This window comes from Medicago sativa, chromosome 7, assembly GCF_051527215.1.
Source record: "Medicago sativa cultivar Bolivia chromosome 7, Bolivia_mono, whole genome shotgun sequence".
Taxonomy (NCBI): Eukaryota; Viridiplantae; Streptophyta; class Magnoliopsida; order Fabales; family Fabaceae; genus Medicago; species Medicago sativa.
The window spans coordinates 92,600,848-92,614,945 of NC_140755.1; the positions used below are offsets into that span (position 1 = coordinate 92,600,848).

At 35.1% G+C, this 14,098-nt stretch overlaps 1 protein-coding gene and 1 pseudogene across 2 annotated transcripts; one reads left to right on the forward strand and one right to left on the reverse strand.

Moving 5' to 3' along the window:
• Positions 1 to 1,115: 1,115 nt before the first annotated feature.
• LOC146910332 (cell division cycle 20.1, cofactor of APC complex pseudogene) lies at positions 1,116 to 1,893 on the reverse strand (annotated as a pseudogene).
• Positions 1,894 to 4,960: 3,067 nt separating this feature from the next.
• LOC146910333 (DENN (AEX-3) domain-containing protein) lies at positions 4,961 to 12,414 on the forward strand. 2 transcript variants are annotated; one of them, XM_085727715.1, is made up of 18 exons: positions 4,961 to 5,776; positions 6,202 to 6,402; positions 6,952 to 7,035; positions 7,420 to 7,479; positions 7,781 to 7,825; positions 7,951 to 8,150; positions 8,242 to 8,910; positions 9,125 to 9,218; positions 9,321 to 9,500; positions 9,577 to 9,666; positions 9,790 to 9,852; positions 9,962 to 10,036; positions 10,123 to 10,173; positions 10,901 to 10,978; positions 11,304 to 11,438; positions 11,581 to 11,688; positions 11,802 to 11,867; positions 11,954 to 12,414. In XM_085727715.1, exons 1-18 carry the CDS (start codon positions 5,414 to 5,416, stop codon positions 12,026 to 12,028), a joined length of 2,637 nt encoding a protein of 878 aa, XP_085583841.1. In that variant the 5' UTR covers positions 4,961 to 5,413; the 3' UTR covers positions 12,029 to 12,414. The 2 variants fall into 2 exon arrangements, 1 of the variants encoding a protein (XP_085583841.1); XR_015019843.1 differs by having other exon boundaries at positions 5,277 to 5,776; positions 11,304 to 11,422; positions 11,954 to 12,082.
• The last annotated feature ends 1,684 nt before the right edge of the window (positions 12,415 to 14,098 follow it).

Here is a 14,098-nt window from a genome sequence, read left to right on the forward strand (position 1 = left end):
GGGAAATCGCTGAAAAACATATTGATGCAGGAAACCAAGATTCAAAATATCTAAATACTTTATGATGGCAGCACCAATAATTAGAGTCCAAAATTATCACATACCAGTCCAAGAAGGAATAAGCAAAAAGCTTCTTCAAACTTCAGATCAGTACCATCCGAAGCTATCAAGCTCTCACATATCCTTTTGGCTTTGTTAATCTGCATAAAATTAAAACAAACACTGGTATCATACAATAATGAAATTAAGAAAGCCACTATTTTCTGTTTTAACGCAAATGATAATAAAACTGACAATAAGATCTTGAGAATTTCCTTACCTCTTGCACAAGTGATGGTTTCCATATGCACTTTATTCTCTAACTCTGATGGTACAGAAATATCAATCATGTTTCCATTTGCAAGGTCTAATAAAAATTCTGATGGGTTCATGGTAATGTGAGGACTGCACCCAAAGTAAAGCAAGTTCCTTTTTCCCAATAGGATCAACTCATCAAATTTGTGAAAGAGTCCACTAGATGGCTGATGGATTGTTGACTTGTTGTCCTCGTAGTTTTACTCACCTGACATGACAGAAGAATAAAAAAGTCACAACTTTTACCCAAACAAATAACTGTCATAACTCACTACTTGTGAGAAGTCCCTGAACGTCCATTCATTGCTAATTGTGATTCCCTTTACAGTAAAAAGACACTGTAAATGAACATTATCATGAATGCATCACAACTAACCTAAAGACGGATAAATGTGAAAACTTCAAAAGCAAAGAATCTAAATCCATGCACTTGACTCATACAACAAGCCGACTTGCGGACCTGGGGGCTCTTCCCAAAAAAAAAACAGAAAGATAAAAAATCAAAGTGAAAATAAAAAAATCCTATCATGTCCATTAATTTTGAAGTTATGTGTGTATACATTTGCTTTCTACAAAAATAGGTCTGTATAAATGTGTATCTTCCCGTAAAAAATAATAGGACTGTATCTACATACACCTACAAAAACTAGAACGGGGGATACCATAAAAAAATTAAACAATCTTTTTTAATTACAAAACTAAGAGTATAGGACTATCTTCAAGATATTGCAACCTCAAAAAAACTACTAAGATGTTGCAGCTCAGGTTTGCATGAGTAACACAAGTCATCATCTTCAACGAATACGGGTGAAATTAGCAAAGGGCTCATTATATGTCTTTGGTGTGGCTTTGCATGCTTCTGCTGGGCTCCCAAAGACATTCCAAAATCTAAGAGTTTCATCTGCAGCCGCAGATGCCACTGTACACCCATCTGGACTTTGCGCCATATACATCACCCTCGAAGTGTGACCGTTGAGATCTGCCATTTTCACCATAGAAGGATACTTCCAAAGGGTAAGCTGGTTCTCGGTGAAGCCATGTGAGCTTAGTAGCTCACGCTCATTCTGGTTCCATAGCAGAGCACATACTTGCAATCCAGTGTCAACTGAATTCAATCTTGCACCAGTGTGTGTGTTCCACAGCTTAATGCAATGATCACCTCCACCTCCACCAGAAGCCAGTAGATTACCCTGAGGGACACCAAGCCAGTGCCTTCACAGCAGCTATGTGTTCCTCAAACCTGTGAAGCCATCGGGTAGGTGAATTTGAAGAAACCACAGATCTATCCCATATGTGAACAACATTATCGTTTCCACCACTTGACAATTGTTGTCCTGAGGGTGACCACTTGAGCCCACAAACCTCCTGGTTGTGTCCCCTGTATGTTTCAACGATGTGAGATCTCACTCTAACATCATTGTTTACAACTTTACCATCCATTCCTCCTGTTGTCAGAATATGATTGTTCCAAGCCAGTGAACCCACTCTTGCTCTGTGTCCACCCTTCATTGCCCTTAGCTGCAGTCACCAAAATAAAACCATACAAAACATGAGAATTGAGGAAATTTTCAAGTTTGAATTATGAAACAATACAAAGAATGGTTAAAAAATTAGGACAATATTTGTATCTTTTTCTTATGGTACTGTTTGTACTGTTCTCTTATGCTCTACTATAGTAGGACATACTATTAAACGCAATATAAAAGAAGACGAGTACATTAAACAACATATATTTCATATTAACCCTTTAAAACCCTCCGCTCTCAAAGTCATTTATTTCTTCTACTTGATTCTTCCTTTTCCTCCAAACTCACAAACATATCATTTGAAAATCATTACAGGATGTTGAGTTATATTCATATGTTAAGATATATAGTTATATAATTTTGTAATCTCTAGAATTTTCTTAATCATATTGATAATGATTTCATTATGTTTTTTTAGGAAACTGATTTCATTACAGGTTATCGTTTACCCATTGATTATGACATTGATGCAGGTGCCACATGACATTTCTAATAGCTAAGAAAGAAAAGAAAAAATTGACAAATTGATACTATTATAAATAAATAAATAAATTAAAGATTAAAATTTAAACAATTTCAACTAAAGGTTTTCTATTCAATTATAACCCTTGGTCTTTTCCTCAACAAGAAAAAATCACTGATAGTTAGCCACTTGTGCTGAAATCAGGTGATGGTATTTTCTTTTCAGATGCTAAAGCAACATTTACATTAATTGGAATCAAAAAGAATGTGCTTGATATCATCCAATGAGAGTTGAGTATTTCCATTAAATGGAGTACTGGGCTCATTTGCATTTTGTGATATGTTCTGAGATACTAAGTTTTGAACATAAGAAATGTTTTGATCAGTATTCTCAGCCCCACTTGAGTCTCTAGCTAGAAAAACTTCATTTTGAATCCCACCATGTGGTTGCTGCAGGAAAACATCTTGCACTGTAGCTCCACTATTGATGTTATTTTCATTTTGACTTCCAATTTGATGCTCGTTTAAGTACCGATTTGTGTTCAGGCGAGCCACATAACTCGAAAGAGATTCATCACCCTGAAAATTATTATATCCATAAAGATTCTGGATACTATTTGATTGGTAACTTGGTTGAGTTTCATATGCTGGACTGTGGCTTGGTTGTGTAAGCAGTGGATTAATTGCTTTGGTGATCCGACCGCCATCTTGTCCATAACCATTTCTACTATTTGAAAACCCTGTCGCAGGATGTCTGCAGGATGTACCAGAGGCTGAGGACTCATGCAGCAATACATGTGTGATTGACACACCAACCACCAAAATAGGTGCTAAGAGGTCCTCTAAAAGCATTGACTATGTGGCTGTTGATGATGATGAAGCTGGCCAGACGTCGGCCACAAAACCTACCAGAGTTGTTCGTGTCAAAATTGAGCACAAGGACGACAAAGATGTTTAGCTTGCTCGAATGCTAGAGCCGTTTGCTTTGTTATCGAATTCCTTCAATTTGCATAAATCAGACATTAAATAATCTGTGTTTTTTCCTTTTGTTTTTTACAGTTTGGTTTTTAATTTTCTTCAAGTTGCTGTGTCGGCTATATTTACTTAGCTAAGGAAACTTTTTCCAGTCCACCTAAATAAATTTATTCATTGCCATAAGTATTAATTCAACAATTTATTATCATTGTCTTTTATTAGCGCTTCGACCTCTAAATGTACGAAATTTATTTTTAGATTTACCTCCGGAAGGTGTTAATATTTTTCTGAATGTTAGATAGTCATTCACCAAGTTGGTATGCTTGATGAAGAAAACCCAATACTGATTTGGCTTGAGTAACTAGATCCCACGCATTCACATGTTAAATTAAAAGTACAGATTGATAAAACCAAGTTAGTATGCTTGCCTTTGCTTAGTATGTGTTTAAGCGAAGGAACATTTTATAATGTTTTAAACAAGTATGTAACAGATCATTAAAAAATTTAAAATTTTAAGCATAATTAAATAAATTTTAATTTAATAGGGACTAAACTACGTGCTGAAATTTTTTATAGAAACCAAAATCTATCAACAAAATTTACGAGGACTAAAAACTAAATTTGATATATTTATAGGGACTAAAAACTTTATTAATTATTCGTTTTATTATGTATCAAATTATTCCTGCCCGTGAGACCCGTGCGTTGCACGGGTCGGCGTTCTAGTACATATAAAATCTTGACAAAGAAAACATAATATAAATATTAATTGATATACATTTTATTATGAATTAAAAATGCCCTTTTATGTAAATTTACATTTATCACCTAGTTTATTTATTCATAGATAAACCGAGCAAACCCTATTTTTATTTTTTTTATTGAGTTTGGTTTGCTCCATTTATTTTCAGTCTATTTATATGAAAGATAGATATAAAGAATCAATTTGTAGGATTTTAGTAAGTAGACCATACAAATGAACGAATTTCACTAATCTTTCAATTATGTATATATTTTTCATAAATAGAGAATATACAAATGAATCAAATCTTTTTTTTTATCAAATAACATAGTAATCAAAATTTAACCTCTTAAAAAAATTTAACCTCTTAAAAATAAATAAGTGAAAAATTCTAGGTTTAAACTCGGTCTTTGCATATTATAATGTCGTAACAACTTGACTTGTTCAAAAGAATATGTAGATAAGAATAGTATTTTACTCTTAATTCTTTTTGTCAATAAATTATTTTATTTTTTTGAAAACTCGGTATCCAATCCAAATACCGACTAATCCGAGGGGACCAATTCCACCGCCCACTTGCGGAGGCCCCGTTCTAAGCCAGAGCAAAGCTCTGTATGGATTTGCCCACTGAAATTGGCACTTGAGGGAATTGAACATGAGAGCTTGAGAGGAATAAAATTCTTATTATATCATCAACATTCCCTTTTATTAATTTTGTTGGTTCCTTTTTTAATTTCTATATTTAGCAACACTTTTTCTTCCTTCCCTTCTCTCTCGCTCTCTTGTGTCAACGAAAAAGACTAAGCCATAGGAACCACGAAAAACAAAACAGGTACGTACGTACATCGTACACCTTATTCCTCCTGTCCTGTTTTTGTTATCCCCACCAAACAACAATGTTGTTCTTTTTTCTTTCAATTTTTTTTTTTTTGGTCTTTTGAATTTCCATGCATTTACTAACGCTTGTTTCCGTTACAAGTAACATTCTCAAAGACTTCAATTTTTTTATTTTTTTTATTATTCTTTTATTACTCACATTGTTTTCTGTGATTCCTCCATCATCATCATTATTCTCTATTCATTTCAGAATCACATTGCCACCCATTATTATTCAGGTGAAAAAGTTTCAGATTTTGGAAAGAAAAAAAATTGAAATCAAGAACGTTAAATCATATCAGGATTTCAGTTACATGTGAAAAAAGAGGACCTTTGGTGATAATTTCCATCTAGGGTCTTCTCATTCAAGAATCAACATCAAAATTCAGTTGAATGATCAAAAGGGTTGCATGTAAATTGGTAAAATTTGAATCTTGTGTTGAATGCATGAGCAAGAGGTAGGTGTATATAATAAAATATGGATGCAAAAGAAGAAGCAGAACCAAATGAGGTAAGACCTACATCTCCAATGCGGGTCCTACAACAGATGTCTGAAGGAGCATTTAGAGTTGCCGGGGAAGCATTGCAAAGTATGTACTCTGGTGGTGGTGGGTCAAGCTTGCCACAAATAGGGCCTGGTGTTGCACATAGGAGAAGTAAAAGTGAAATTGTTACCAAGGGATTTCAACGTAGTCAGAGTTTTCAGAAGTTAAAAGTTCATGTGCAGAAGGCATGGGGTTGGGGTGGAAAGTCAAAGGAAGAAGGTTTACCCGCGATTTTCAATCCTGAGGTCATGGCAAACCAGAAACGTCAGTGGTATCAGCTTCATCCCAAATCTATGGTATTCAATTTTTATAATCCTTTTGTATACTGCAACTAGTAGTGGATTATGGAATTAGTTTATATTTGATGATGCACAATTGTTATACATTAGTATCAATCATAACAATTTTCAACTACTCGTGTTATTTCATGTCTTGTCTCAGAGAATATATCATGCTGGATGATTTGATTTTAGATTGCGCAGATTGTTCTTATATTGAATAGCCATGTAGTTAACCATGTCATGCTGGTAGATGAGTAATGTGTATATTGTTAATGCTAAGATTTATTTGGAATGTCCTTCACTCCTTCTTGTAGACTCAACGTTAACATTGGTACATTGTTGCACTAACTTTTAGGAGGCGACTTTCTGTCCCTTACACGTGTTTGTCAGAAACGTGAACTTATCAGTCTGTTGAAGCAAGTCGCTGAATGTTATTGTAGGATTGTTTAAATTATAAGGAGCCAACCTCGCTCTTTGAACATTTTGTGATTGTGGGGCTGCATCCAGATGCTAATTTGGAATCGGTGGAGCAGGCATTTGCAAGAAGGAAGAAATGGGAAAGAGAGAAGGAAATGTCTGAATTACTAAATTACAAAATGATGCAGCAACAAAGGCCGCCAGAACCAATTTTGGAACCTCAGGTTTGTTAGATATCAATCTCTTTAATACGCATGTTTGTGAGAAAAGGAAATTTGTTAGAGGTAAAAGGAAGAAAGAACAACTAAATGTGGTGAAATTGATCAATTTAAAATGCCTATAACACTCGATATAGGGATTATTTAAGTCTGCATACAAATAAGTTGATGGTAACATTTCCTGCATACAAACTCTAACCAATTCTTGCCTATTTATGTTTACAAATTAGGGGTATTTGAGTAAACATTTCAATTAAATGTTTATATAGTGAGTGCCTATCACATGACAACTTATGGCATGAGCGCTTAAATTTAATAAAAAATCTGTTTCCATAAACTATCTTAAAGAGGTTATTAGAATATGTTGAAAACAATCTATAGGCGTGTTATAAGCTATTTTTCAGGTATGTCATCAGATAAACTCAAAATAAGCTTATGCAGAGTTTAAACTTTAAACTCAATTAAGCTATAAATAAGCTTTTCCAGATGTCCCATTAGTGCATTGTTATGGATTAATTGCTTCCTTATAGCTGAAACATTTTTGTAAACATGCAGATATTGTTCAAATATCCTCCTGCAAGAAGGTTCACAGTGCGTATGCAGGATTTAGCCTCCTTTTGCTTTCCTGAAGGTGTTAAGGTCTGTTTGACTGTTAATATACTTGATCAGATATGTCCTTTTTCTCTTTGTTAAATACTATCTTTAAAAAGGTTTTTAGTTTACCTCTTTTTTCTTCTGAAGATACAAAACCGGCCCTCTCGCTTGTTAGTTTACAGCATATGAACATAACGAATAGAATTCTAGGGAATATAGAGAAATCTTCTGCTAGTTATACTGACTTGCATTCATAGGTTTTATCAGGAGTCTGATACTATTGTGCACCTTTGATTTTAATGATTTCTTAAAATTAAAAACTAAGTTTGATATATTTTATTTTTTGGTAGAATTTGGCATTTCGTTTATCAATCTTGCTGCTGCTGTTTTTCCACAAATTGTTTCATTTGTTAAAATATTGATTTACAGGCATGGTTGTTGGAGAGGACTCCATCTCTAAGTGAACTAAACGAAATTGTCTACGGACAGGTAAACAGTTTACTCTCATTTGGAAAGGCAAAAAAAAATTCTACGGGCTAGTTAAATGCAACATTTTAGATGGTGAATTCGTAATATACATGCATAATCTAATACCATATCTTACTAAGGCATGCATATGTAGAGAAATTTTCAGAAGCTCTACATTTCTTGATTTTCATTTTTGTTTAAATGTCTAATTAATCACTCAAATTCTTATCTTATAATTAACATTCCCCAAGTGCTCTGTCGCTCAGCACCATTGAAAATTGAGACCAAAGATAATATTTTCCTTTTTGTTTATTCTCCACAGGAGCATTTAGGCAGAGATGATCTATCATTTGTCTTTACACTCAAGGTAATTTTTTTGTTGGCATCTTCTATAAACTTTAATTTTTAACTTGAAATGGTTAGCAATTAAACACAAACAGTTCAAAATAAATACCGGTGATTGCTGAAACGCATTATGTGCACCTTGATCAGGCAGAAGACAATACACCACTTTATGGAGTTTGCTTACATGTTCCTGAAATTGTTCAGAGGCCCCCTGGTATATTAGGAAGATCATCTCCTATTTCTATTCCCTCTGTCCTATCCAGCCGCTTTCTGGTTTCTGCACCTCGTTGTTACTGTCTTCTGACCAAAGTTCCTTTCTTTGAGTTACACTTTGAAATGTTAAACAGGTTAGTTCCTTTCATTGACTAGACGACGTACTTATTGTTCTTTTGTTTTCCCTAGATCCAATAGAATTAATTATGTCTCACTTGGATGCAGCCTCATTGCACAGGAGCGTCTGAACCGGATTACTCAGTTTGTAAATGAGATTACTCTTTCTGGTTGCATTCCATCGACACCAAAACTAGATGATCAATTGAGTTCATATACTAACTCACCGGACAGGGAGTCTCTTTCTGGTTGCATTCCATCGACGCCAAAACTAGATGATCAATTGAGTTCAGATACTAACTCGCCGGACAGGGAGTCTCTTTCTGGTTGCATTCCATCGACACCAAAACTAGATGATCAATTGAGTTCATATACTAACTCACTCTCACCGGACAGGGAGTCATTTAGTGACTGGATGGCTTGTGCAATACCTCTTGATGGTGCAGCAGCCATTACCGCTGCTGCTGCTGGCATTATATCTGATGATGAAATCCTACAGTTATCACCCAAAATATTGTATTCTCGCTGTCAATCCCCTGTAAGTGTGACTGCCAGTGATGCTTCAGATTTTTGTCAGTTTAGGGATATAGAGAAGGATGGGAAGAGTAATTTACAAGATCATGATACATGTGCTTTCGACGGACCGGAAACTCATAATTCTGTGGAAAGAATGCATGGAAATTGTGAAGGCGGGCAAGTTTCTCCCAGTGTTGGAACACCTGTACCTGCTCAGGGTCGTGCCTTGGAACGCATTGGAAGTTCTGAGTCACTTTTCAGGTGGTCGATCTATAATCATATTATTCTAGGTTTTAATTTTATTGTGCTTCTGAGATATGTTTCTGGTAATAGTTTGCTTCCTTGTATCTATGGCCTCCTTATGGTGCATAACTTTTTCTGATGTGCTATAGTTCATTCATCCATCTTCTTCGTTAGTGGTTTCTTGTATGAGATTTGATGTTCAATTTCAATATCATATTGTTTTCACTGGCAGTCCAGTTCGAAGCATTGTGTCGGAAGATGAGGATCATCCTTTTCCAAACAACGAAAGAGATTACGGAGATGATTTGTTAATGGAATGGGCTATGGTTAGTGCAAAGTAGTTTTCCATTTTGTTTTGCATTAATTAGATTTAGGTGATTGTTGATTGGCATTTAACATGTTTTCTTTGGTGTGAATGACTTTGATAGGAGCATAAGAATGATTTACTACAGATAGTGTGTAGATATCATGCTCAAACTCTTCCACCCCGAGGAAGTGAATTTGTCTTCCACCCTCTTGAACATTTACAAGCTATTCAATATATACGACATTCGGTTGATTCACTTGGCTTCAAAGAAAACTTTTTAGATTGTTCTGAACCAACTGAGGTAATTCTTAAGTCATTTTTAACACAATTATTATCCATAAATATGTGATTTCTTTACAACTCTACTTGGTAAAAAGGTCAATCCGAAGTTGGCAGCTGCTGAGGAAGCCCTTGCATTATCAGTATGGACAACATCAACTACTTGTCGAGTTCTATCCCTTGATAGTGTAAGCACATATTCTAATTGAACTTCAACAATGTTAATCTGTCACTGAAAATTTGCTGTATTAGCTGCAAATAATTTGCTACCTTCTTAATCGGTTCAATTTTTTTATACATGTTACTGGCAGTTGCTGGCATTGGTTACAGGAGTTTTATTGGAAAAACAAGTTGTAATAGTGTGCCCAAATTTGGTAAGTTTCAAACAATTGTATACTAATCAATGGTCATTATTTGTTGATGTGGATTAGTTTGGATTGCTTTAGGGAGCCTTTCATTTTGGCAATTTTTGACACAATGCAGGGTGTTCTATCTGCAGTAGTGCTTTCTCTTATACCGTTGATTCGTCCTTTTCAGTGGCAGAGTTTACTGCTCCCGGTGAGTCTGTCAATTCAACAACCTCTGGTTTCAGATTTTTCTTGGGGCTTTACAAAGTCTAACAATATCTTGGCCATGCTTTTCAGGTTTTGCCTGCAAAAATGATTGATTTTCTTGACGCCCCAGTTCCATATATTGTGAGTTTCCTTTTGTTGTTCTATAAGATATGCTGTTTCATGTTATATTTGTTGTGTCCAATAACTTTAGTAGGAGTATTTATCATTGCTTTGCATAATATTCAGGTGAAATTCAAGTAGAGCCCAGCTGAAATTGTGTGTTACTAGCATTTATCATTTTTTTTTTAAAATTAATGTATTAATTGCTTTTATGGATGCGAGTTTCAATAAGAATCCCGGATACATAATAGTAGCACGATAGGATACAACACGAACGCATAGATACGAGAATTTTTTAAAAAACAAGATGTGTTAAGAAAAAAACATACAAACTCATGTCTTTAGTTAGTAAGACGTATCGAAGATGTACAATATGTAGATGTCACTGTTTCTTTCATTGGTAAGACCTATCAAAGATGTATCTGATAAGTATCGGGAAATGTTCATAAAAACAATAAACAAAATTGTTGGATACACTGCTCATTTACGCCGCTATATATGAATGTTGAAGTTATGCCTTCTCTTTCTACTGATTTTTCTGAAAATTTGAAAGAAAGAAATGAGCCGAAAATGGGAGGGGGAGAGACAGAGAAACAAGGGTTGATTATTGAAAGGCAGTCTGTTTTATAAATTGTGTTAAATTCTCATACATGGAGTATAAGCTTCAAAGTGCAATTTTTTACCATTTATTCCGTGTTTCTAAGAATTTTATCATTGTTTGTTTATTCAATATCCATTATTCTTGCAGGTTGGCATACAACATAAACCAGATGATCTGTATATGAAAACTGCTAATCTTGTTCAAGTTGATGTAATGAAAAATCAGGTTTGTAACGACATTTTAAAGATAGCATGATCCACTAAAAGAATGGATAATCTTATGCAATCTTGCTAAACTTACCTTACACTAAATACTCTCGTTTGGAATCACGGTGGATACCCCCACCAACCGTACGTTTGGCTGATGCTCCAAATTGGAGCTTATACGTTTTCATGTTTTTTAAGCCTTGGGACGCAAGAATTGATACACAAATGCCAAAATTTAGGCTTGTATCCCATTGTTGAGCGTGTTCGCTAATAGAGGATAGCTATGCTGTACCATGTGGTTTTCTTCTCATTTTTTTCATTTTCTACTTTTTTTCTTTTTGCAGGTTAAAATGTGTCATTTGCCTAGACTTCCAAAGCAAAGAGAGCTTGTTTCTCAGTTGAGTCCAATTCATGCCAAACTTTCAAGTGAAAGTTCAATTGCTAGCAAGCATCCTGTACATAGGTGCAACGAAGTCCAGGTTTTTTTAGTTCCCATACTGGAGTTCTCTTTCTGAAATCTAGAGAAATATTTATTGTATATAAAAAAATCAGCATTTTTTCAGCTTCTAGCCTCTGATGATTCTCACACCAGTGACAACTGCTAATTTGTACCTGTTGCAGGCTGAAGCTGCAACTCAGTTTTTGAATATCATGTGGTACTATTTGGACTCGCTTTGTTCGGATTTGAAATCTCATACGATAACTAGTGTACAATCAAATAACGACAGGGTAACATAACAAAGTTATTGCTATTCTTTTTATTTCTGGATATTCTCACATAAATAAGAATATGTAGTTTTGATCCCTTTTTCCTAGCTCATTCTCAATTTTTTTTTCCTCAGGTTTCTTTACTTCTTAAAGATAGCTTCATTGACTCCTTTCCTCTTAGGGACCAACCATTCATTAAGGTAACAACTCATAGGTGCTCTACATAAGATTTAAATGGTTGTTATAGATAGTTGCCATCTAAGCTCATGAATTCTTGGCTTTGCAGCTATTTGTAGATACACAGCTTTTTACTGTTTTATCAGACTCTTGCTTATCAAGCTTTGAGAGCGGAAAATTGTAGTCCTCCTCCCTCTGTCTATGGCGTTATTATAGGAACAAAAGAGTGTTTATCTGGTAGACATGACCGACTGTCGACACTGAGGAAGATATGTTTCATAATTTCGTTGGCAAACCGAACCCCCTCTCCAATTGATTGGAATGACCAACAGTGAGAAAGTATAAAGGCTCAGAATTTTGTATCATGTTGATAGGAAAGTTGACTGTATAATACTATATCGCTGGTACCGACCCCAAGCAAAGAGTTAGGTTCCTGTATTTTATTGAGATAATATGTTTTTGGGTTTAGCTGTTCAATATTTTGTAATTGACTTGTGAGTATATACAGACAGACAGACAGACAGACAAACAATTCTCACTCTCCTTGTACATATCCTTCATTTTTTTTCATCTCTCTTTATTTTTGAATTTTGATGACAATACCAGACGGTATTTTTTAAATTTTCATAGGACTATGGTTTCTTTTATAATTTGACAAATTGATATTACATGGTAAAATCATCGGCATACATTGGGGTGTGACTATATAGCAAATAGCAAACAGTCCTCCCATTTTGATATAGTATGAGAAAGGATGCAGTGACTATTAATACAAGTATAGATTGTACAACACACATGCAAAACAACGAAACAAAACCACCTATGTGTGGCAACTGCTGTTCTCAGGTAGAATCCACCTTTCACCTTTTTTCTCAATGCCCCTTTTCATCCAAACAGTGGTCCTGGCTAGCTACTATCGTCAACACGACTCTTCAATTCACCAATAATGAAGATATTTGGACACTTTGTGACACTAATTGGACCGCTCAATGTAAAGTGATCATTAAATCTTACTACATTATTAATCTTTTCAATATCATCTGATACGCTAGAAACCAAGCAAGATTTAGGAACAAACATATCAATTGGAGAGTGGCTGTGAACATGACTAGCTCCGATGCTTTTTTGTCTGAAAACAAAAACTAGATGTATTGTTGTTGTGAATATGAATGAATTCAGAATTCTTAAAGCTTTTAGGGTTGATATTCACCCGCCTAAAGCTCATGTAATTAGATAGGTCATCTGGTGTACCCCCATTTCGAGCTGGATGAAAGTGAATACAGATGGTGCCGCATCTAATCCTTTAATCTGCTTCTCAAGGAATCTTTAGAGATGTGAATGGTACTTGGTTGTTTTGCATGTGTCTGGGTGTAGAATCGACTCTATGCAGAAACACTAACTCTCAACAAGGCTACCCTCGTCCCCTGACAGATTAGGAACATATGGCTTAATTGTTTGAATTTGATTAAAAACCACTTAATTGCAACTCATATTTACAGAGAAGGTAACTCTTGTGCTGATACCCTAGCTACCATAGGGCTTTCTTTATCCACTTTCACTTGGTGGGACGGTATCCCAGATGAGATCATAAGAGATTTTGTAAAAAAACAGATTAGGTATTAACTATAGGTTTACTACCTTTTGAAAAGGCTTTGGTCTAGCTTTTTCTTTTCTTTTTTGTGCTCCTTTCTTCTTTTAATTAATTGAGTGGTGCTCTTTGCATCACTTCTACTTAAAATAAAATAAAAAATTAAAAAAAACACCAAAATGTTCTATACGACCTTAATTTGAACGGGCCTACAAACAAAATGGCTATTTGAAATCTTTTTGAGTACCAGAGTCCATCGATAAATCTCATCGCAAACAAGTTTATTAAATTTTTCGGGGAAAAAATTCATGTCTGGCATGAATTGCAATACCTTAGTATCTAATCCATACTTATCTCTCATTTGCAACTTCCTCCCTCGGGAATCTATTGTGGTGATATCTATCACTAACCAACCACCTGTAAAAAACGTCATCTTGACCGTTGTTTTGTGTGTTGCCTATTGGAATCACGGTAAGATTTTCAGGTAAATATAAACATTCGACATTGTGCACATGTGCAACGAGGTATTCTTAATTCGCACTATCACTTCATCGACATTATGTTCTATTTTGATCCATCTTAATCGTATTCTTCATGTCCCTTTTCGTTTCAAAGGCAACTTCATGGTACCATTTATACTTTCTTTCATCTCTCGCAGCATACTGT